This window comes from Egretta garzetta, unplaced genomic scaffold (genome assembly GCF_000687185.1).
Source record: "Egretta garzetta isolate BGI_Z169 unplaced genomic scaffold, ASM68718v1 scaffold457, whole genome shotgun sequence".
Taxonomy (NCBI): domain Eukaryota; kingdom Metazoa; phylum Chordata; class Aves; order Pelecaniformes; family Ardeidae; genus Egretta; species Egretta garzetta.
Genome location: NW_009260187.1, coordinates 890526 through 915986, shown reverse-complemented (window position 1 = coordinate 915986; position 25461 = coordinate 890526). Strand labels below are relative to the sequence as shown.

The 25461-nt window shown below is 43.2% G+C and overlaps 1 protein-coding gene across 1 annotated transcript in view; it reads left to right on the top strand.

Moving 5' to 3' along the window:
* Window positions 1–25461, top strand: part of LOC104129254 (homeobox protein Meis1) — an 81060-nt gene that overhangs the window by 43613 nt on the left and 11986 nt on the right. Inside the window, exon 4 of the mRNA XM_009642174.2 lies at window positions 15455–15531. Coding sequence (XP_009640469.1) covers window positions 15455–15531 — 77 coding nt within the window. The remainder of the gene's footprint in view (window positions 1–15454; window positions 15532–25461) is intronic.

The following is a 25461-nucleotide window of genomic DNA, read 5'->3' as shown; positions in this document are numbered from 1 at the left end:
CTGCATCCCAGGGCTGTCAGCTCCATAGTCACCCCTGGCAACCTGGGCGGCTGCCTGCTTGCCTTCCCCACTGCCTGGCGCAGAAGCGGAGCATCCGCTCTCCCAGTCACCATTGGAAATGCAGCGTGAGCATTGCTGGGCACCTCTTTGTTACTGAAGTCATTTGAGAGTGAGATAAGAAAAAAGATATGTTGGCTTTGTAGCAGTCACTTTGCAGCGTTCATGTTTAGGGTGCATTTCAAGGCTGCAAATTCATTTTTGGTTTAGCGGCAAATGGCAACTTGGAAAGAAGCAGCAACATGCTCCTGAAACATGCTTCTACTCTTTTGAATATAAAACTTCACTTGTAGAAGAATTTCTGGTATGGCATTTATTTCCTTCGAGCAGATCGATTTATTTTTTTCCCCCTCCCTGTGATGTTAAAGTACATTTGGCAGTAATCAGTTTATCCTTATTAGAAGCCATGGTAAAAGGCATAGTTGCTGAGTCAATTCACTCCGTTTACTTCCCCTATTGAGCCTTAATGTGTCCCAGTCCCCACCCCTTACAGTGAAAACATCATCAATTATCGGACTGACAGGAGCCTGGGACTCAGTGTCAGTTGCTCCTTGGGGTTATTCATCTTGCACCAAAAAAACTGGCACTCAGCAACATTCATCACTTCCCCCTACCTAAAATGATTGAGCAAACAGTGGGGTGAATTATCAGAGGGGGAAAAAAAGGGGGAAAACCGAGTTTGAATTCATTGGAGGCAACTTTGGGCTCATATGGCAGGAGAAATAGAGCCATCAGCTGACATGCACGCTTCCCACCACAGTTTAATATTGCCGCTGAAGCTGCAGGGAAGCTCAGTTATCCTTCAGCCAGGCGCCTTATGGGGCTGCTTCTCATGGCCTGACCTGCAAGAGCTTTTCTATTTTGGCACCTGTGCTGGAAAAGCAGCTTCAGCACTGGAAAAGCAGCTTCAGCGCTGCTGCTGTGGAGGTGTGCTGGGTGCCTGACCCCCTGTCGGCTCGCTACAGTGAAATACATTTCAAACGCTACTCAGTTTGTTCCAGTTTGCTCCCACAATACGTATATTTGTTCCAAATGCCCTGAATCCCCTCGGGTGGGAAATAATTCAAATGCAGGATCTTCATTCTTAAATGTGATATAGCAAACCTTTTTCTCCAAAACCTCCAGAAATACAAAAGCAGAGAATAAAATGTGCTTTGTTATCGTCACCTCCCCTCCTAAAAAAACAAAGCAAAAAAGCCCGGCCAGCCAAGTGAATCCAAACATGAAAACCTCAAACTTTGGGTTTATTGAAATTTTCAAAGTTATCTTAAAAAAAAAAAACAACTACTCTGCTTGCCTTTGCCCAAAATATAAAGCAGTCACGATAAGGCAGGAGAAATTCCCTTGGCTGTACACCTGGCTTGTTTTTACGCCCGGTGCTGCGGTTAGATGGTTGTCTAAATAAACAGAGATTAGGTAGAGGGCTTTATCTCAAAGCTGGCACTGGTTATCACACCGCTTCCTCCCACTCCCTCCCTCCGATTGTGAGTTGTATAAGAAGACTTAGCAAGCATAACTTACAGCCGATAACCTTTGAATGTTAGTTCAAGGAAGCTGCGCCATAGTAACAAAAAAGAAAAATGATGCAAACTCCATTGCAGCCTATTCGAATGAGCAGTAATTTGGCTGTAACGCTGATTTAGAAGAAGAAATACTTGGTAAGCTTTTTGCTCCAAGAGTCCTATTTGAATTTGGCCTGATCGATAATTTTAATATTTGAACAGTAGTAAAAGATGCCAGGAATGAACTCATGTTTGTTCTTCAAATCATCTCTCTACTGGGGACCTTATTTTTAACTTGCTTTAACAAAGGGAAGCTGTAATGCTTCATTTGGACAAATTGCTTCAGCCCTGCAGTTGGGCATTGCATTGATCTTGACTCAGCTCTGGAAGAAGCCACTGTTGACATTTGTGTTTGATGGTAAATTTTATATACATATATATATACACACACACTATATATATATATATATGTATATGTACCCATGTGTGGGACATAAAAAGAGGCTGCCAGGTAACGGGCGGCTTATGGCCCTCTATAAAAGCAAACAAGCAAACTCCTCGTGGTTCTGCATGAGCGTGAAGTCAAAATACATCTTTTCCGTGCCTATCTTGGCATACTGATGGGTGACACACAACATGCAAAGAGGTGGAGAAAGGTCTTTGGGGTCCTCGTGGCATGCCTTCCAAAAAAACCCCAAGAAACCACAACCAAGGAGAAGAAGGAGGGGGAAGGCGTCCACGCGCTACCGCAAGGCAATGTCATTGCAATGTTGGGAAGCCAGCTCACAGCGAGCGGGTGAGCGCGGGCATCTCTGCCCTTGTCGTTTGGATTACTGCAGTGCCACGCGCCCAGTTACACAATGCGTAAAGGCGAGGGTTATTTCTAGGACAGATAATTGAACATTAATACTCGTTGACATTGTCGTAGGAATGATATGTCAAGCTGACAGGGCCTATGTGGTTACATCTGCTGATCGGCTGCAGACGAAGGGGATGTTTGGCAGATCAGACCTGGGGCCTCGCCGCCGCCGAGCCAGGGATGATACAGCCATTAATCATGAGCTACCATCTTGGGCTACCTTCCCTAAAACAGTGGTGGAGTCCCTGCTTTTGGGGGTGGAAGGCGTATTTTGCAAATTTCCCCATACATGCATGCACACCTCTACATGCGTGAAAAGTCATGTATATGTATAAAATGTATTAAACAAGAGCATCCTTAATGCTGCGTACGCATGAATGCTGCTGTCATCTGAAACAACTGTTTTCAATCTACTAACGTAAAAATAAAAGAAAGTGGAGTAGATGAGAAGTTCTTCAGAAGGATTGAGAGCATGATCAAGTTTGATGAGGTGTTTCTGATTATCTCTGTCTTAGGAATTAACTGACATAAAAACGGTAGCAGAATTAGCATCTTCTTTTTTTAGCATCTTTTTTATTTTTTTAGCATCTTTTTTGCCTGTCTCTTCTGGATGTCAACAGACCCTTCAAGACTGCTTGGTATAGATAAAGTAGATACATCGTGATCACTCTCATCCCCTCCCAGCCAAAATCCCACAAACAGTGCCTTTCAATATCGTTTTATAACAAGTCTTTGGAGAGCTAATGCCTTTGTCACAGTATTTCTACAGCCAGGCTTTGCTGCACAAGTAACTGTTCAGAGGAGCAAGGAGCAGAGGAAAACAATTACAGGGGCCTCTGACACTGGAGTCAGTTCTACTTTCTTAAAATAGGGCTAAACATCATGTTTGTAATGTCTCGCATATAGTTTGGCTCTGCATAAAATGCTATAAAATAGGGCCCTTGAGAACATCCATTATCACATTTTGGTTAACATCACAGATTTTAAAAATCCCAGTCGCACCGAAGCCATGAAATAAAGCTTTCATCTGTGAAGATCTAGTTCCTCTTTGTTATTAAAATAAATGAAGCCATTAAACAAAATATATGCATATAATAGTCAAGTTTGTCATATTGTATCATCAAAATGATAACTTTGACTTTTTTTTTAATTGGAGCAGTCATCTTAGAAAGGTTTGTGTATAGTACAAGATCAAATGTGCCTGGTTGCTCTTTCTTACTTTGTAACTTGTTAGTGGTGACATTTTTTTGGTCTTTAGCTACTTTCATTTAGGTCTTTCTAAAAGAAATACGGAGTTTTGTTCAGAAAGGAGGGGGAAGCAGAGGAAGATTTTGAGCTTGGTAATGAAAAAAATTAATTGATTATATGTAATATCCTTGCAAACTATTAATGGCCATCACATCGTAGATGTGAGACGCCATCTCAACGCTTTTGCTTCCAAATACGTTGTTGTCTCTTTTATGGTGGTATTGGTGGAGGCATCCGCATGCGTTTGGTGCTTGATGTGTCCAGGCCTCGAAGGAGACCAGGTGGAAGAAGATGGGGGGATGCTTAGGCTGGGGATGGGGCAGGCACTGGTTTCTTGTAGCTGACTCTCATTGGGTTTTTGAAGAGCCCCTTCCAAAAACCTCGTCCATCCATCATCCTGTAGAAGACTTCCACCAAGGGTCTCGTCTTACAAAGATGAGTACATATGATGTAGGCACCCCAGGCTTTGGCTGAGTTTGCTGCAGCTAATCACCATATCTAAAGTTACATGGGTGCAGACATGTTTGCCATTTCAGGGCTTGCCCCCCCAGCATTGGCCAATGCCGAGCCCCGGGAAGTGCCTTGCCCCCTGAATATTCAGACTGAAATGCAAAGTTTGGTCCCGCTGACCTTCTGTGAGGGAGGATACAGTTTGGTCTTTAAAGGTTTTTGAAAGCCAGGCAGAATTGGTGGAGAGCTGGATCGACTTTGGAGAGGGAAAAGGTTATTTTTTATGGGGGAGCCCTCTCGGTCTGAGCAGGTTGCCAAAAGGGAAGAGTCACATCCTGGAGACCATCCAAGCCTTTTAAATGAGGTTTTTATAAGGACAGGAATCAATATATAGTGAACCTGTGGACAAATGCGTGTTAATTTAGGGTTAAATCTAGAGATTTGGGGGAGAAATGGGATGTGCTTTTTCCTGGCTCTCAGGAATCTAAATCGCATTTTTTTTTGGTGGACGTCCTTGCGCATATAAATATCATCCTGGGAATGCATGTCTGTTTTATTCTTAAATTCATTAGCATTATCAGCCATGTTTCTTTGCTAAGTAGGGTAAATAATTAATTAGAGCAGTTGTTTTCTTTTGGACACTTCTTAATTCATCTCTCAGAGTTAAATTTTAGCCCAGGCTGGTCAGAAGGTCTGTATTTCTGCACAGGTCTGCACCCTGAAGCCAGTCAAAGGGATTTCGCATGCTAAATGGGTGTAGATAAATGAATTCTCTAGTCAGAAAGCAGAATTGCTTAGTCAAGTTTACCGAGTTAAAACTTGGCTGTATTATTCATATATGCGATCTTGGGCTATTTTAGCAGAAGGGAACTCATTAGAGCTAAGGAACGAAGGAGGTAATTTATGAGGGACTCTCGTTTTAAAGGTAAAAATAATGGAGAGTGAACTTATGGGGATGTAAAAGCTGGGATGGATAAAATGAGAGTGCCTGAAATAGCTTGCTGGGTGTTGGGAAGTGAGGCCCGGCTCTAGCCCAGGTAAATTGCATTTGAATTTCAACCTCAGATCTGCGTGTGCTCCTATTTGGCAGATGTTGAATTGATAATGCCTGTGTGTTAAAGAATTCTGATTGTTTCTTTTGCCACCTTCGCAGCTTATGAAAATGCAAGTAGACCTACCTAATGAATATTAATAAGAGTGATGGCTGGATAACATATAAGCCCGTGGCTCTTTGGAGCTCGGATGGGGTTAGTTGGAGGATTGTTGTGCCTGGGAATTTACATGCTTTTTAAGAATAAACTTCCCAAATGCTTTTATATTCTCCTTTAAAAGCTGATGTTTGTTAACAGTGGCATGCTCACGCATGCATGGTTATAATGTCCATGTTTTTTAAAACAAGGCAATTTATTAGATGAGGAGAGAAAGAGGTCCCATCTCTTAAATTTACCTTCAGTCCAGGGTTAATTATATCGATAGCAACGGTTTATTTTATTTTCCATGTTTATTTTTGCTTTTCCCCCCACCCCGTTCTCCCGGGCAGCTGTGGTAGTTGTTAGCGGGACAGGGAAACGACGCTGATGAATTCTGGGTCTCCAAATGTCCTGCGAGGCTTTAAAGTACATTTCGTGCAGTTAGTTAATAGGGCGGCTCGTTAGGCCCATCGACGCGGACCTCACACATGGCAGTATAATAGCAGGGAGACGGCGGCGTGGAGTGGCTGGAGGAAGGGAGGGCTCCAAGGACCCGGCTCTTCAATTGGAGCCACACGGGCAGGCGCTGCCACCTCGTCAGAGCTCCTGGTGAAGCCAAGGCAGCCTTGGGGCTTGGTGGCCACGTTGGCAACTTCCCTCCGTTCCGCCAGTGCTGTTCTCCAGCTCTGCTGGAGCAATCCTCTCTGGAGCAATTCTCTCCGGACCTTAGTTTACTCACTTGTAAAAATCCCCATTACCAACCTTTCTGCCTGTGTCACAGGTCCTATTTGATCTGCTCTTCTTCCCCCAGACCCCGCTCCCGAAGGCTTCTAATTATGCAAAAAAACAAGGCAGCTTTTTTAATAACTTCCTGCTCATTGAGAGCTGCAGGGGCAGACTTGAAAAGGAGGACTTGAGTTGTTCAAAACTCAAAAGCCAAACAGAATCAGAGGGATTTATTATTAAAAAAAAACCCCAACAATCCTCATCTCGATAGTAAAGACCTGTGCCTGACTTTTGTGTTGCTGAGCCGGGTGGCGTTGTTTTGCAGAGTGGTGGTTTGGGGCATTTCCCAGTGCTCATAAGCGGTGCAGTGATGAGAGAGGGGTTTTGCACGTGCTCCACGCCTGGAGATCCTCTTGGAGGGTTTCGTGAAGGTTCGGTGATTAAGATGCCTCTGCATCATCATTGCTGCCCAATACGTAATGAGACTGCATTCACTTTACGAGTAAATGTATTCTTTCTAAAACTTCCAAACGCGAGGGAAGCCCCCAACTTTCAAAAGTGAAACACTCACATTGATGCAGCGCATTTCCCCTTTTGCAAAAGGCCTTTTGTTTCCCTTCCCTTGTCATGACAAAAAGGCTTAATTTTTTTTTTTTTTTTTTTAGCCAATATAAGGGGAGAGGGAAGAGGGGGAGAGTCATTAAAATGCAGTTCTTTCAATTATGTCCCGTTATTTGTCATCTTTATTGCTTTTCTATAGTTTTCATTGCACCTTTAATAGTACGCCTGGTCAGAAAAGGTGAGCTGGAATGTGAACACACTTGGCTGCCGCCGCCGCCGTCAGTGCCTACGAGCTCTGCTCGAATCCCCGTCCCTGTAGATTTTAATGTCCCTGCAGACTGCTGGCAGCCTGCTTCCAGCTGTGGCAGGCACGATGCAGTGAATTGCTTTTGAATGTTCTTTACTCAAATAGGCAGTAATTACAAGCTTAAAGAGGTTTAGTGGTCCAGTAAACTACATAATCACCCCTGAATTAGCCTGGGCTCATCAGTTGCAGTCCAGCAACCTCAAGACTGCTGTTTGTATGCAGGCTTTATCACGTAGCAACCTGAGCAGCAGGTGTGGAACAGCAAGAATCCCCCATAAACACAACTGTCTACTGGGGACAATGATCTCTAATGAGATGAGGCTACAGCATCACTGTAATTTAAGTGGGAAAATTAACGCCAGAGAATGCACGCTACTTCCAAGAGTCTGCTTCTTCGGAGAGTGGTGGTGTTTTGCTGGCTTGGGGGTTTTTTTTTCTTTTCCCTCCTCATTTTTTTTTTCCTCCCGGATCTTTAAATGCATCTTTTTTTACGAAGAACACATTGTGGTTTTGCTTATAAGTTGAGTGGGCTTTATTCTTTTTACAAGGATACGTTGTGAATATTTAATGGTGGACGGGGCATCTGTTCAAGGACTTTCCATGCCAAAAAAGTGGCGTTGCAAAATAGCAGCTTTATCTTTTCATTTCCTTCCTCAGTGGTGGTTTGTTCTTTTTCTCAAATAGAAGATGTTCGAATGTAAACCCCCCACCATCTTGGCATTGGAGATTGGCACCTCGATGCGGTGGTTGCCTTGAACCCTTTTTGCGCGACTGCTTGGTCCCTCCATGAGAAAAGGTGGCCAAGCTTCATGGCAGGAGGCTTCCCAAATTGCTTGGTGGCTCCTCCCAAGGGTGCTATCACCCCAGGAAACCTGCCTAAAGCTCCTGCTCTGTCCTAAAGCCTATGGTCGATATTAGGGACCTTGCTGAATACAGCAGCCCTCCATCGCCCTGGTGGGCATATGGGGTAGGTGTAGGGGAGCGTTTTTGTCCCCTGCTTAGAGGGAGCTCCTGACATACCGACAGCAGCCTGAGAAAGAGAGCAGAAAGCACAAATAAAAGCTTTCGGCTTAGCTCTGTGGGATTACAACCGCTGTCGCTGGCGTTTCCCAGCGATTGTGGAGTTATTTCCGAGCCCACCTGTTTAGAAAGTCATTTGAGGTAGATAAGGGCAGTGACTTATTGCTGAGAAAAGGCTTCTGGTTAGGAGATATTTACCTGAGCTAATCTGTTTTAGGCCGGCTCTAAAAACAACAGCAGCACTTTTACAGAGTTATCAGGCAGTCGGGCTTTCCTTTAGCATGCCGAGGATGTTTTTTCCTCCTTCCCAAAAGCCACTCACCTAGGGCTGGGGTTCACCTTCCTGCCTTTCCGCGGCTGCCTGATAAAGATGCCGGCTTAACTGAAAAGCTGGGTTTCAAGGATGTGAATTTTAGCTCTAACGTGGTTGGAAGTCGGATGATGCATTTCCTCAGTTCCTTTGGTGTCACTTGGATGTAATGCTTCATTGTTTTCGGCCATGGGCTGCGATGAAGAGAGTTTTGCTGATCTTTCAGATGCCGTTTTTCTTTTAATTACCCTGTCCTTTGTTATTTTTATGCTGTCCTAGAGGGGGAAAAAAAAAAAAGAAAAAGAAAACCGGTGCAGAGGATGGGAAAGTGCATCGCCCCTGTCACGTTAGCACAAATAATCTTGGTGCTAGAGCAAAAAATCACTTCTTAAGTGTGTTAAGAGAAGTTAGCACGTGTGTGCAAGTACTGCGTGTGTGTTTCAGCATGCACATCCGAACAGGCACTAAAGGAATGTTTAACATGGGAAAAGCTCCGCTCAATTACCCGGGTATGGTGTGGGAGTGTCTGCATAGGCTCAACTTAAACTGAAAGCTGGTGGGAGCCAGAGTAAGCTCCAAACACTGAGGTCTATCAGTGTCTCCAAAAGGAAATAGCAGAAGCACCATTGCTTGGACTAGCTAAAGCTCAACTGGAAAAGGCAGTGGGTAATAATATATGGTATGGAAGGAATAATATTGTAGCAGCCAAGGGATGGATTAGATGAGTTAAAAGGTTTTTCCATTTTCTGACTTCTGTAATATCCTGTGCAAGGGATGATCTGAACTTTTTTTCCTTAATGAGTGCTTGCATTATGAATAATTTGATGGGGCCACCAGAGAAGTATTGGCAGCACATCCCAAGCCATACCATGTCTCTCCATCAGCCTTGGAAAGGATATTTATGTTAGCAAGTGCCAAAACTTGTTCACAGACAACTCTTGCAAGAAAATTATTTACAAAAGGGCAAATGGGAAAAAAAGAGAAGCACAGAGCATTTTTTTTCCCCAGCATAACTCCTTCATTAAAAAGTGTTGCTGTTGCCCATACCTCTCCCCCCCTTGTCAGCCGCCGCAAATAAAATGTCTCTTCTGCCCCCCTGCCTGCAAAACCAACCCAACCCCTGTTTAATCAGGTTGTGCAGTGAATACACGTTCAGATGTTAAAACTTCTGGGGTATTGGCTCTGTATTTTACACCCTGTGTTTGCCTTAGGAGAGTCAGATTCTGCCTCCTTTCCTCACCTTTTATTTTTTGGCAGGGTTGCCAAAGCAGCCTGCAGAACCTTTTGTATGGGAGACGATGGGCAGTGTCTCACAGCCCCACCTCATAGGATTTGGCTGATGCCAGAAGTCAAGCGGCAGCATGTGGCATTGCCGGAGCAATACAGGGATGCAGCATCTTGTCACCTTGTATATTTTGATGCATTTTTAACTTTACAAGACCGAGCACGCCTGTTGATACTGCGTTCATAGTTTGCAGTTCAATAACTCTGGCAGCACAAGGATTTATTAACAGTAATGCTATGAAAAAAATCTTACCACGGGGATATTAAACTATTATAATAAGTTGAGGAAATATTTTCTTTTGGAAGAGGAAAAGGCTAGCTTTGTCTGCAGCATGACCGTGTCATATGGACTGCGTTTTCTTGCTGCGCTGAAAAAGGAACGAGGAGTTTTAAATGCCAAAGCCAGCTCACACTTCAACAGCATTATCAGGCTGACTCACTGCTCTCGGCCAAGGAAAAGACTGTGCAAACTTTGCCCAGGCTTTTTTCCTCCCAGCCTCATAGATGCATTTCTAATAAAACAACTTCCTTCTGGGTGTTTAGTATTTCCTCCGACGTGCAAGCCAGTCCCATGGGATAAACGGTATCGAGGTTGCAGCTTCCGAGTTGATTTTCCGCACACCCCCCCGCCCCCGTCCTTCCTAGCAGCTCACCTCAACTTGGCAACTTTTTTACAGCCTCGCCTGAATATAAAGCAGGTCGCAAGGATGGTCTGTAAACCGATTCACGTAGCCTGCAAAATAGGCAAGGGGACTCAATGCGTTCTCTTTATCGCTCCCTCTAAATACGCTAGTGGCCAGTGAAGAAAGCGGGTTGAAATCTTGTGACTTTACAGATAGTGATCCAACCATTTTTTGGCTACTTTGCGAATGCAGAAACCCCCGTTATTCTTTTGGAGGCCGGCATGTGTGAGGATCCAGGACTCGACTGCTATAAATTCAAGCTCTGTTCTTAGACTACACCATGCACCGCTTTTGTAATGCAAATGGCAGGCACAAAGTGTCCCTTTGATAATGTGCAGTCAGGAGACAAAAAAAGCATTCACTGCAACAGTAAAACTAATTCATAAAGCTGAGAGACAATGGGAAAGCATTATGTATATTAAAAAAAAATAATCATTTGTCGTAGATCAACTTGATCACTAATGTAAACAGTTCAAATGCAAACCAGGAGGAGGTAGGGGAAGGGGAGAGACCCAAACCTCAGCGCCGCTGCCTTAGGTAACCCCGGACAAGTTTGGGTAAAGCAAGGATTCAGAGTTCAGCATAAAACCAATGTGCAGTTTATCACTGGAGGGCTGAACCTTGGGCTTTATTCAGGTTACTGAGTTGGGTGTAGGCTGGGTTGCTCTTCAGAAACAAGAAAATCACAGTGTGAGGGGGTTTTTTCCTTCTTATTTTGAGGTTAGAAAACAGTTAATAGGCGCTCCTGAGGGCATACATTTGGGGGGAGGGGGGTAGTTTCTCTCCATCCCTTACCAGAGTTTAGCTCAAGGTCATCTCACCTTGGTGCTTTAGGCTGCGCTCTGGAGGAGGCAGAGGGCTGGAGGAAGGGGATGAAAGGACTTCTGAAATGGTTCTCCCTGCGCGGCCAGCCAAGCAATGGCGCTGCCGCGATAAGGGCGACACTGGATGGTTGCCACAACATCCTTATAACGTAACATTCGACCTCTTGCTTGGGGACTGCTTCTGCCTCTGTGCTGTGGTGGGGCTGGTTGGCAGTGTTGGTGTTGAGGCGGTTCGGTGCCACGAGGAATTCGTAATCTGAGGGGGTGAGAAGGGGTGGGTTTGCCTCCCGTTGTCTCAGCAGTAAGCTCTGGACAGGATTATTTTTGTATTTTTCTGCGACCATCACGATGAGCCGCTGGGGTGGGCAAGGCAGGGAGGGTGGGAGTGTTACTGATACTGGGTTACAGATATGATAAAGTCTACCGCTGTCCTGGCATCCGGCATTTGCAGCCTGGGGTGGAAAATTTGAGGAAAGGAGTGCATTTGGACAAGGGGTATCATTAAGAGACAAACTTGGATGCTTTCCATCTGTATCTACTGGAGACTTTTAACCACCGGCTGTATTCAAAGGTGGTAAAAAAAAGTCTTATTGTTTGTTTTGCTAAAAATGATCTCGGCTGCATTAAAAAGGGGCTTTTATTAAGACTGCTGCTCTCTAAATACCATTCATAAAACAGTGATGAGAGAATATGATGGAAACTTACATTTTTCTCTCTGTCACTTTGATTTCTTTGTTACTGTTAAAATGACTGCTCTGACTCATATTTTGCATAGTTATTTTTACCTTTTCAAATGTTCCTTAACTGTTCATATTACCCTGGGCAAATCCCCCAGGGATAATTTTCATTTGCATGCAGACTTTGATGGTGTTATTAAGCAATCACTTTCTGTACTAAGTCATTATTAAAAGTAATACCACAGAGCCTCAAAAACACATTAATGGTGCCAAACAATCCGCATTTCAGCACTAGATTTATGGGAAGGGAAAAGCACTGGGTCTCATACCGTTTGGTGGATGCTGCTCTGTAGTGCTGTGGCAGCAGCAGGCGTGATCAGAAAATACCAGAGCCAGATTGCCTGCTTCCTACTTTTTTTTCCCCTTGGATTTGCCCTTTTCTTCTGGCCTTGGCAAGAAACCCTGTCTGCAGTCTTCCAGTACACACAAGCTGGGCTGGTTCTGGGAAGGAGGGTCAGCCTTCCCATCTGTAATCACCGTTTTATGGCTTTCACTCGAGGTGTTAATGCAGATCAAATGGAAAACACTCCAGCAAGAGCGTTACAGCTTCTCGCGCTGCCCCGCGTACGGTCCCAATCGTTAATTCTGATTATAAGACCTAAAGGTAATTCTGTTTGCTCTCCTAATGCATTGCAGCTCTCCCGGTGGTCCAGCGTCTCTTTTCTCCAATTCCCATCTTGATCAATTGTTTGCAAATAATTAAGCTTTTAAGAGATAATGGTAGGAGCTAATGTACACAACAAAGTAAAGGTCTCAAGTCACTGTTTATTGAACAGTGGTACAATTTGCTTTGATATCCCAAAGTGAGCCGGAGTGATAGGTGGGCTTGCCAACTTGGAGCCAATGCAGTGGTTTTAGACACGCACTTGTATATATATTAATATATTTATATATTTATGTATTTCATAGAATATCTCAAGTTGGAAGGGACCCATAAGGATCATTAAGTCCAACTCCCTGCTCCTCGCAGGACTACCTAAAACTGAACCATATAACTGATATATATATATAAAAAATACACATATATATATTTTCTATATATATTATACATATATATGCAAATTAATATACATATATATGCAAATATGTATGCACATATCTGCATGTGTGTGTCTATCCCTTTAAGCAACCATTAGAAAGCTTTTGGAAGGCACCTGGTGTTCTCGCCCAGGTGAAATAAAGACCAACAGCAATAGTTTCAACCGAATTTCCTATTTCTTCATAAAATGGCAGTTCTCAGGGCTTCCCCCTTTCTCTCTGTTGCGATGTGATGTCTGCCTTTGCCTGTAGCACAGGCCTTCCTAGCCCTGTGGGTGGGAATGCAACAAGGCTTTGAATGTTTTTATAGCAACCTAGCCTGTGGCATGCTGATTCTTTGTCAAGTCATTTTTATTATTTTTTTTTTTTTTTAGCCTACAAAGGAACAACTCGTACGAGCCGCAGAAAGCTTATATAATAAGGATGCCCAGCATTTAAGATATTTTAAACCACACCGAATCATAGTTAAAAAGCCTGCTGCACTGTGAACCTTTAGCTAAGAGGGATTAGCTGTGTGAAGTCCTGGCTGTCATGTGATTATGGCAATTATAGATTTGTCATGAAATTAAAAGTTTATGCTGTGCTAGGCTATGAAAAAAAAAATCAGATGACCTTAAACATACCACAATTGGAGGAATTTGGGGGTTGGGACTTTTAAAGCAATTATTTTTACTGTGACTGTATTATTCTGATGGCTAATTTTATCCAGTCTTGTCTATTTGGAAAAAAGTCCAGAACAACTGAAAATTGCTTAATGGAGACAGAGTTCTTAATTCCAATAGCTAGAGGCTGTCTAGTAATTATTGCTTGCTGCATGAAATTAGACACAGTTTGTTCAATTACTTAAAATTAGATCACATGTAAGGTGGCAAAGCGAAATAAGAAAAAAAAGAATAATTTTGTCCTTGCTTGATAGCAAAGTAATGAAATGGGAAGCAAGCTATAAAGATGAAAATGTTACAAATGATCTCTGTAGGGGTTTTTTTTGAAGGGAAGCAAAATGTTATGTTCAGCTAGATGGACGTAAGTCAAGTACGGCTGTTGTGGATGAACGTGTATATAAGGCAGACTATAAAATTCATGCTATATTTCTGCATGTGCAAAATGCAAATTACCCATAAAAAAGAAGTAAAATACCCTTCCCTGTGTCTTCTGCTTTGCAATTCTGGAGCTGTTTCACGTACATACAGAAAATGCAGGGGGGCAGTTTACAGGCGTGCAGGTTTTCTGTGGGCTTACTCTCAAGAAAACAGTATTTTTGAAAGAATGAGAAATTCTGCACCATTTTGGGGTGAAAAAAAATGTATCTTTTGGAGCCGATGGCCACAGTGTTGGGCTTTGAAATGGGTATGTTGGGCAAAGGGAAGTTGCCAGAGTTACAACAAAAATTCCTGTTTGGTAAAGTGAGGTGATGCAGGCATGTAACATAGCCATTAGCTGTCAGATTATGCTGTTTACAAGAATATATAAAATCTGCTAAATAGTTACGATACCAATAAGATTGCGGAATTTTACGAGGTTTTAAATTCTTACACTTTACAAGGTTTCAGTTTACATCTCGTGTAATATTATGCCGAAGAGTACATCTGACGAATACAGGAATGTTTTGGGGGAAAAAAGGGATGTGTGTATAACAGCAAATGCTTTGTGACAGCCAACTGCTAAATGGGATGCTGGGGTAGGCCTAACCAGTTATATCAAATTACCTTTACTGAAATGTTATTAAGTACCTCACAGCAGACCAGGTCTGAATCCAATGTGTACTGAGACTTGGGTGCCCAAGTTAGGAACCCAACGGGATCGTCAAAACGGGGGTTTTTCTGGGAATTGTTACGTTTGCAATATTTGGCCATTTCGTTTTGGGTCAGTGACATTTTTATGTGGCGGGAAAGGACAGAAATGATATTTCTAAATTTCAAACTTGGATGTGGTTTTTGCTGTTGATTTATTAACCACTCTGTATTCATGCAGAAGCAAATTTTCTGAGAAAGCAATCGAGTTCTCACAAGAAACTTAACTTATGATTGAATTTTAACATTATCTTCAATTAAACCAGTATTTATTTTCTGTCTTTTAGGATTAGTGCAGCACAGCTATGTTAAAGTCAGGCAAAAATGTGCTGATCGTTGAACTTGCATTGGCCTGTGTTCAAAACCCAGGCATTTGTTTATGTTCAGGATGCTGATCTTATTTGCAAATTATTTTGGGGCACTGACAAGATTTGTCTTCACTATCTCAGAAAACATCAGCGTTTTTTAGTTTTAAGGAGAAGTGCTTTATTACATTCTTTATTGTTCTGTGAAGTACAGAAAAAAAAAAAAAAGGTGATTTGACTCTACTCGGTCATTTGAGACAAGTGCAAAAACTTTCAGCTAATGCAACAAATATCCTTCTGGAGTATCAAGGTACTGCCAGTATCCTAAGCAGTTATTTCTCCACTTCACTAATCTTTATAATTGGCTTGTCTTTTACTGCCATTAATTAAGTGATGTAGTAGCCCATTAATAATTATAAAAGAGTGACACACCTCAGCATTTTCACCTTTCAATAATAGATGTCACGCTTCTGTTTTTTGGGTGTTTTTTTTTAATTTAAAATAAAAAGTAGGCAAAAAAGTGCATTGTTTTAAATGTATATATTTATTTTGGTGTCTTATAGCACCCTTACCCTTCAGAAGAACAGAAAAAGCAGTTGGCACAAGACACAGGGCTCACTATACTTCAAGTGAACAATTGGTAAGTAATTTTCCTTAGTGTTTCTATACGGCCGCCGGCACCCTCCGGCTAATGCTTTGCATTTTTGAGGACACACCTTGCCCTTGTCTGCTTCCCCCCCCGTCCCCCCCCGCCCCCAGCAGTTTATTGATGCAAAAGGAATACAGCTGGGTTTCAGTTATGGGAACTAGAAGGTTTGCTGCTGCAGAAAACAAGCCCTATTTATTTTCCCATCACTTGGGCAGATTTTGGTATGTTCAGATTTGGGTACCAGTCCTCCTTCTGGCTGAGGATGTGACTTCTTCAATAGGAAGCCACATCTGTTTTGAGAACTTTGGTCTTGGAAGAGGTTGAGATGTTGGGTGAAAAAAAAGGGGCGATTGGCCCCATTTCTGCAGAGCGTATTGTTATTTTGGGATGCTGTCATGCTCTTTTTAATGGTGTTAGTGGGGTTTTTCATTTTGACTGGCATCCTTCTATACCAATTTGTTTTAGAAGTCCAGTTTTTGAAAGCTTAAATAACCTTTGAGGATGATCTGGCTCTTTGCTGCCGAAGTAAGGCGTGGAGCACTGTTATTTATTTATTCCAGAGAAGGGTTGCTGGAGCCCCTGACCTGTTGTAGTAGCAATTTGTTTGAAGGAAATCAGGATCCGTGCTGATTCTGCAGTGGATGTTGGGTTGTTAACTGTCCAGGATGTGGTGAAGGCAACCAGTGAAAATTACGCGTGATTTAAGTATAAAAACACAGCAGCGAACCCTTAAAAAAAAGTTTGATTTATTACTCTTTGATACTGCATCGAAACGCAGGTTTCTCCCACTGTCCCAGAACAAGTGTCATATTTGAAGTGTATTGCAATCTAATACCTTGTAAAACTAAGTGTATCTAATTAATTGTTCTAATATTTTTAGATTAGTGTTTATGATGGGAAACCTTATCCTCTTTGAAGTAATACCCAGAAAATGGCCAAGGCAAATGGCGAGCCTGCTGGGGAAGAGGGAGGGAGAAATGCCAGTTTGCAGACAAAAGTATTTTTTTTCCATTCAATAAGTGTCAGAGATTAATATTACTGAAGCTCTGATTACATGGCCTAATCCATTTTAGTGAATAAATTTGGTCTTGATGTCCATTGCACCTACATTAACAAACCCTCCTCTCTTAGAGAGAGTAGGAGCCTATGGGAGAGATTTCAGATATATTAAACCCCATTACAGAAAATGTAATTTCTGTCAATATAATCCCATGTATTCTTCAATTTAGTACTTTAGAGATAACAAGCTACTTACAATATATTTGCCTTTGGAGGATTAATTTACAAAGTGCACTATCTGGGAGACGCAGGCGGGCTCACATAAGCATAGCTTGTAAGGGTTATCAATTTCTGTGACCCCACAGCAGCCCTGGGAGATCAATTTTTTGAAGCCCTTTAAGACACTGAATAAAGGAAAATACCAAATACTTAGTATCTGTGAAGTATGCTTCCAAGGTACTTACTTTAAAACGGAGGAATAAAAGGCACTAAACATAAAATATGTGTTATAAGGGAACGTAGCCCACGGTATTTTGGCTCAACCAGAAAAAATCAGTGTTTGCCTCAGCTTTACATCCTCCAACCTTCATCCAGGCAATACCCTAATTTATATGGTTGGCCTTCAGTTTGACGATAGGCGCTCTGGCCAGTTGGGAAGCCAGAGTGGTGTATGTTCATCAGGGGTCTTATTTAATGATGAGAGGAGCGAGTGTGTGCTGCTTCAGAGGGGTCCGGGCGTGTAGGATTTGACGTGCGCAACTATGCTGGGCCATCAAAGAAATTTTTTGAGATGGTGAAGACGGGATGCTTTGAACTAAAGCTGGTAGAACTTCTCCCAAGTGACTTTCCAGGGTGTTTTTCAGTACCCATCTCGCCTCGGATTTGAGGAGTTTTTACTTTGGCTTTGTGTCAGATGTGTTTTTATAAGTTCCTTATGTGCAAGGAAAAAAAAATAAAAGTAGGTCAAAATACATTATAACTGAAGTCTTGTGGATGTAGGGCAGGCTTCCTCTGCTTGAGCTAGTTTGGTAATTCTGCTGTGGTGTTACAATTGTATAAATTATTGAGACAATTCCCCTTCCCAGCCCCACGAAGATTTAACACTATAGAGCCGTTCGGAGCTTTTTTATATAGCAGATACCCATATGTGGTGGGCAAAGAAGCCAAAATACAGTAATTCAGCCCCTGCTTTTTGTAATGGATGTTAAGGAACATGGAGTCTGTGAGGCCGTGGCTGAGTGTGCAGGTTGCACACCTGCACGTGCATCCTCAGGGAATGTCCAGCCGTGGGGTGGCCAACAAGCTACTTGTCCCCTCCTGAATCCTGGGGTCATGGGAAACCCTCTCCCAACCTTTTCCTCAATCCCTTTTCTTCTAAGGCGGTATGCAGGAAAAGAAACTCTTCTTACCTAAATTGTTTGCTGCAGGGAATTGCTAACGTATCATTTCTGGTTAGCTTTGCCTTTCTTCAGTGGGCTCATAAGTCATTCAGCCACGACTTGCAAAAAATTTTGCCTTCCTCCTTAGATTCTTCCAAACTTGTTAACACACATGTACATTTTTGTATTAATGATGAGTCATTGTAAATCACTGTTGCAGAGATTAAATAAAATGCTGAAGGGCAGGCTGGGTGCAGATCAGTCATAAATTATTGGCAGCAACACAGCATGTGGGAATACATGAAATGTGCATGAAAAACATAAACTCATGTCTGGTAGCATGGTCGTTAGCCCAGGCTGAGAATGCTGGATTTTCTGGATGGAATTAGAAGTTTGCCACAGAGCAGTCAGTGAAGAGAGCATTTGTTTTCTGCAGTTTGAAAGCATTTGAACAATTTTTTTTGTCATATTTTGAATGCCTTTACAGTATGTGCTAGTTACATACATCAGTTCTCTGCCGTAACGAAAAAAAATGGTGCTTTTCACATAAGGTCTGCCCAGTGTTCAGGCTCCCCGGGTTGATGCACACAACTCCTATTGATGGTGGAGGAGTCACAGGAATGGGGTGATGATGTGAGACGTGCCAGAAAATGTATCAGTGGTAGGGCACACATCTTTAAAAAAAACACAGTTTCAACTTGCCCTTTTTCCTTGGGTTGTTTTGGTTTTTCTAAGTAATGAAATAATCCACGCAGAGGATTTTTCCCTTTTCTTTTTCACACGTGATGATTGTGCTTGCGAATCACCAGCGTTGCCTTTCAGAACCATCTTTTTGCCACAGTCGGATGTTTCTGCCGTGGGAAGGGGGAGCCCTTACCCTGGTGCACAAAAACAATCTATGGCAGGTGGGAAGGGAGCAGAGTTCAAGATGTCATTAGTCTGGATGAACCCTTCAGGTCTCCGTCCTGTTAGTCGTTTAACCCCGCAGCAGTTTAGGGTTCGAAGCATGGTAACGTGAACTAGAAGGGGCACTTGTATGATCTTGACAGCGTTGCATATATGGACATGTAAGGGACCTGACCAAGTACAGGTTAATAAGGTGCTTTTCCCCAGTGATAAAAACTGTGATTGAAATATCCAGGAGGTGTGATCCAATCACTTCTTACCCCAGCTGAGAGCCAGCCAGGCTATATTGAACAATCTATACGGTTTTCTTGTTTACTACATCCCAGCTGAACCTGTTCCCGTTAAGAAGTAATGGTAAATAATTACCGGTGGTACTCCACGGAGAAGAGAGAGCAAGTCTCATCAAGGGCTGCATTAGATGTCAGATGCTTGTTTATGTTTTAGGAAAGTCTAGGTACACACAGATAAATGGCTGTATATTTGTAGAATAATGTGCCTATACAACCTCTTCATATGTGCATGCCTATATCTGACTCTAAATAGAGGTGCATACAACTGCATTAAAATCTTAAAAAAAAAAGATTCAAATCCTTAAAGCTCCAGCCTTTTAGTAGGTGTTTCCATTCTGCTTTTTTCCAAAACACCCTTGTGCTATCTAGGGCACAGACCAGACAATGATGGAGCAGCTAGTCAATATTTTATCTTACCCTCATTCTTCAGTGCTTCGTTTGTTGAGCTGTATTCAAACTGTGCTTGAAGATGGAATTAATAATTACTGCTGGCCTTTCTTATGGTGCTTACTGCTGTAATACCCAAGTCCTCCCTGACCTCCACTTGCCTATATATGCAGTTCAAGGTTGTGGGTCTGCATGATATTTTTACAGTTCCCCTGCAAAGAGAAAGAATAGCGTTGTCCTGGTTCACTGGTGAAGAAGTGAGGCTCTGGGAGGTCCAGCTCCAGCACAGCCACTGGTTTTCGGTTGGTCTGGACCTGTGAGATGACTCAAAATGACAGCAAGTTATCCACATTTAAGGTCCAACAACCACTGAAACTCCAATTTTAGAGTGCCTTGGCATCTTCCATTGCCAACCTCCAGCATTGGTTATGGAGGAGAGATGCTAGAAATCAGTAACTGCTGGTGAAAAGTTTGGCTTTGACAATTTGCTTGGTAGCTCCCAAGCAGTCCAAGGCAGCAGCAGAGCTGAATCCTTTTCTCCAGCGCAGCATTCAGCTACTTCAGCCAGGACTGCTTTGCTTTTCTTGCCATTTGCTGCCGTATTCATTCAACTTTGACAAAGTTTATTTCCTGTAGAAATCAATTTTTCTAAATTACAGTGCCCTGGCTTGTTCTTATAACAGACATAATCGTCATTGGGGCGGTTGAGGCATTGGGCCCTATCAAAAATTGCACCGTGATCTCGTAGCTGAACTGTTTGCATTTGAAGTAGATTAAAGAATAGGGTGCAAGCAGCTGTAGTAAAACGGTTTTCTAACTCTTCAGTTCTCGATTTTATGACCTTGGCTTCTTTAAATGTCAATTCTGTGTATAATTTCCTAGGCTAGCAGAAAAAAAAAAAACAACCCAAACCAAAAAACCCAACCAAACACACTGGAAAAAATGATCAAATAATGTAAATTTCCCTAATCTCATTCTTGGATACAGCTGAAGTTATTTTTGCTGAAACTTCATAAGGAAGAAATTAAAAAAAGGCTCCAAGACCAGCCTGAAGATGAGTTTGAAAAATCTGAGATGGGTTTGCAATAGGAAGACTGGACCACCTTACTGTGTGTAGCACAACCAGCTCAGGGCATAGACACCCAGAAATATTTTATTACTCTTTTAGCCCCATCACCGCTCCCCTCCAGCAGGAAATTTTCTCCTGCCTCCATTTCTTTGCTCGTGGGTGACCACAGTGGTAGAGCTTTGCTGCTGTAGTTGCATGGGGCAGGGGATGAAGCTCTTTGCCATGGCGAGGGCAGGCAGGGTGGCATGGTGGGGATGGGAGGATTTTGCAATTCTCACGGGGGATTGCTCCCCAGCACCCAGCGACCGACGGGAAGCACCACTGCAAGGGGTGTTTTTCCCATCTGCTCACTGGTCGTGCCCAGCCCAGCTTGCAGATGGCGGGGTTACGGATGGAGCAGATGGGGGGATGCAGATGGGGGAAATTGCAGATGAGGCATGTGGGAGGGATGCAGATTGGGAGATGAGAATGGGGGCATGGGGGAAGATGCTGATGGGGCAGATGAAAGATGCAGGTGGGGGGATGCAGATGGGGGGATGCTGATGGGGCAGATGGGGGGATGCAGCCAGGGACAGATGCAGATGGGGCAGATGCAAGAAGCCCCTGCCTGTGCCTCTGCAGAGGTGCAGGGGAAGGAGGAGCAGCTCCATGGCTCTCCACCCAGACACCTTTTGGAAAACAGTCCCAGGCCCCTGTTTCCCCACTGTGATTTTTTATATTTTAGCATGCCTGGGGTTCAGTGCCTCTAAAGCAGACTCCAAACACCCCCAAATCCAAGTGATAATGTTGTCCAGTGCTTCCCATGTGTTGAGCCCCTTGTCAGCCCCTTGGAGGGGATGGAAAGGCTCCTTCACGGGGCTGGGCATTGAGCGTGGACATCAGCTTCGCACAATTCCTTCACTGAGGGCGATACTCACCCTGAGCAAAAGGCCACCACATGACCAGCGCACCACTTTAGTCCCACTTAAGCACTATTTTTAGGGTGTAAGTGGGGGAGGAGGCTGGCAGGGAGGGAGCATAGCAAAAGCAGGTGTTGGTCCTATACACAGGGGTGGATTTTCGCCCCCACTCCCTACCAAGTCACAGGCTACAATAAATAGGCAAGCTATTGGGTTTGCCAGTTGCACGCAGGGGTTTTTAGTCCTAGGCGAGTAGAATATCTGCTTGTTTTCAGATGTATCTATTACTGCCTTTGTTGCAGTAAACAGATTAAACGAGAAAAGGTCAAGATGCAATTTGAATCTGTCTAAGAACACGATAAATACTTTTCGCAGTAATCAGATACAGTAAATACAAGTACTTATTTACTTGTAAATGTTAAAACATTCACAAATTATCCTCTCAACTTCAGCAGTACAAACTTAACCATTAGATTTTGGAAACTATTTACTTTTCTTCTTTATGTGATTCAAGACTACATATACAGATGTTATTTAAACACTGTTTTGTTAATGGGAATACATGTAAAAGCAGGAAAAACAGAAGAAAGAAAGAATATATGTTGCAGGTTTAACGAACTTGTATTGTTTCTTATTCCGGAGTAAAATAAGACAGTAGGTGTTTGCGACATGAAAATCATGCCCCCCAAAACCCCCACAAACCCCCAAGAAGACCATTAGGAAAAGGATCTTGCTGGGTGAATTGTTACACCGTTTGAGCAATTCAGAATATGTGTGGTAAATTAGCTGTTCTAAACGTACCATGTGCCGGGCTTTCCAAGCAGATTTTTACATTTATGTTTTCACTAAGTCTTAGCTAATTGTTATGCCTTTCACCTTGAATGCCAATTGTAATAATAATATTACATCTGCAGTCTATTTCTCTGTTCTTAAATTACAGCAATCAGGAATACTCACTAGGTAAAATCCTGTATAGTTACTCATAAGAAAATATTGAAATCAGACGAAAAAATGTTTAGCTTGCATATTGCCTTAGACAGCCCTGGAGAGCTGCCAGGCAGCCAAGGTATTATTAGAAAAGCTGAGCAAATAGCTTGCAGGGGGAAGAGTTGTGAATTTAGAGCCATCAGGTACTGTCGTATCACCAGATTTTAGGCTGGTATTTTTTTTTGTTCAGTAAAGCCGTTTAAAAATCCAGTGTGGTGGTTTAAATGTGTGGGGTTTGGTTTCAGCATGCGGGTTTAAGGAGCAGTGATATAGTTTTGGCACAGAACACAAGTGTTTTTCCAAAGAGGGCAGATGCTCAGAGGAGGTGGATAAAGAGGATTTTGGGGGAGCCCCTTGGCCTCTGGGATTTCAGGTGGAGCAGAGGAAAGGTGTTCACCCTGCAGACGTGATAGACCCTAGCAGTCTCCGCGTGCCCCAAAGTGCCCCAAAACAGGGGTCACAACATTCAGGAACACCAGGGGAGGATGTTTCCCCTAACCCTTGCTCTGACATCCCCTGGATTCAGGCTGGGCAAAACCGGCAGAGGAACCACCATTTATTTCAAGAGTAGATGTGGAATCATTTTGCATGAACTAACAGGCTAATTAGTGGCACCCTGAGCATTGAGCACATAGAATAACTGGTGTTATTTTATTCACTCAGATGCTTTTTTGAGAGGGAGAAAGGTCAGTTCCCACCGCAGAGCATCGTTCTGTGCAAGTGGGGTTTACCTGCCAGTAGTTTTGACTAACGAAAGGCGCTCGGCACTTGAGAAGTTAATGCGCAGCCAAAACCCAAAAATCCTGTTTTCCCTTGGGCCTTCCATCCTCTTCTAGGGTTGTTTTGTACCTGACAAACATTTTTGTTAGTCGGTGTATTAATATTCTGTAATGAATGTGCTGTCAGGTGTCAAGGAAATAAGATGAAACGGCGCCGTGCAAACATTCACTGCTTTCTCTTTTCCTCGCTCCTGCCCTTGCTTTGCTCTGCAGGATCAGGGTAGGGATGAGAAGGCTTTGGTTGCTACTTTTTATTTAAAAGGGCTGAGATTCAGGTGTGCATGGGCTTTCAAAAAAAAACCAAAAAACATCCAGGACACTGTTGTATTTTGGAAATGTTGCGTTGCAAGCAAGAGGAGGGTCCTGTGCCGTCTTCTGTAAATACAGTTCTCAGGGTTTGGTTCCTCTTTAGTGCAAGAGATGTTTCTGTCAGGAAAAGTACCCTCAATATATAAAAAACCCGAAAAAACCAACCCCCTCAATATATTAAAAAAAAAGAGAGGAAGGGAGAGTAATGGTTTGTCATTGCTTTGCAAGTCAGGTTTTGGTCTATTCTTGTCATAGCTATCTGAAGTGTGTTTACATATAGTTTGCCTTTCTGGTATTTTGTGCTTGCACAGACCTGATCTCCACCTATTTTGTGTCAACAGTTGCTGAGATTGGTGTAGAGCGATTAAACCGCTGCAATCTGAAACGCCGACCCGGGGAGAAAGGTGCTCTCGGAGACCCTCTCTCGCACTTGCATCAGGCGCTAGCTCCGGGCTACACCTGCATAAAACAAACGGCGTGGTTAAAAAGTCAGCCTGAAATATTAAAAATGGGGCAAATGTTGCCTCCTTCTTGGCTAAACCAATTTTCTCTTCTCAAAAATGAAACACAGCCAGAGGCGCAGGGCGAGGACGTGCTTTCGAGGGCGTGCGTTTTGCCCTGCCTGCCCTGAAATGATTTCGGTGTAAATGATGTATGGCTGGCTATACCAGCGTTAGTGCTAACAAGCCTTCTGCCTTTTATTTTACTTTTAAAAAAGAAAAGAAACGGCAGCAGATGCTGCTGAAAAAAATATTACTTCCGCAGTTCTTCAATGAAATCTAGGTCATGTAACAGTTTCACGGGTTATTATTTTTTTTCCCCTGCCCAGGCGCTGTAGTCCTTGTGGCTTTTTTGGCTAATGATAAAGCGCAATAGCAATAGCTCCTTTTTAATTCAGATTTATCCCGGAGGTGTCCGACTTCTCACCTGCTTTATAAAGGTGGTTTATATGTCTGGGGGCTGATCCCTCTGCTTTCTGTGTCCCATGGTCTCACAAATTCTTTCCATCTTTGTCATTCCTCTGACCTCCCCGTCTGTGTTTTGTTTGCATTGTTTTCTGAGGATGTCTTTTCTCCTGCCCTGAATCAAACGCCGTCAGGAGTAGGATTATAAGCAAAATTAATTACTTTGCTTAATGGGAAATTATGTTTAGATAAAGTAGATTACAAAGTAGGTTATTAGTAGTGGTTAGAAAACAATGTTTTGAAGTAGGATGTCTTGGGGGGGAGTTCATCCAGAAGTGTGCGGTTGTTTTTCAGGTTGGCTGTGACTCAGAATTGTATCTTTTGTGGTTTCTGGAGAAAAAAAAAAGGAAAAAAAATTCAAACCAGTTTTTCAGGTGCCCACATCATACGAAATCCACCAGCATTCTCGTGTTTGTTGTCTCAGTAGTGGCAGGGAGGATGCAACCACAGGAATCACAGCGTCACTCCTCCGCCCCGAGCCAATGTCTCAGGGTATTGACCAGAGCGATGCCAAAGCCTATTTCATGTACAAATCACAGGTCCCAAACAGGGGTTCATTATGTTTTCTCTTTGGGGACTCAGGGGGTGTTATCCCCAAAAAAACATTTGTCAGGGCTTTTGATTTGGCCACCCTGGGTTCGCTTCTCCTTGTCCCACAGGCTGGAGGAGCTGGTATGGGGTGATGGGGTATGGAGTTACTCCATACTCTTAAATGGCCTCCTGGAGACTAGGAGGGTGAGGAGATCCATCCAGGAGTGTGGACAGAGCATTTCTCGCTCTGGTTTGGCTGGGGCTGGAGGACCGGGCACGGCTTCCAGCTCCCATGTCGTATGTGTTATAGGTAGGAGTGAACAGGGAAAAAGCTGTTTGGACAAGACTCCCAACTTGATGTGTGGAAAAATCCTTGGACCTTAGAGGAGGAACCCCTGTGTTTAGACCACTTTTGTGGCAG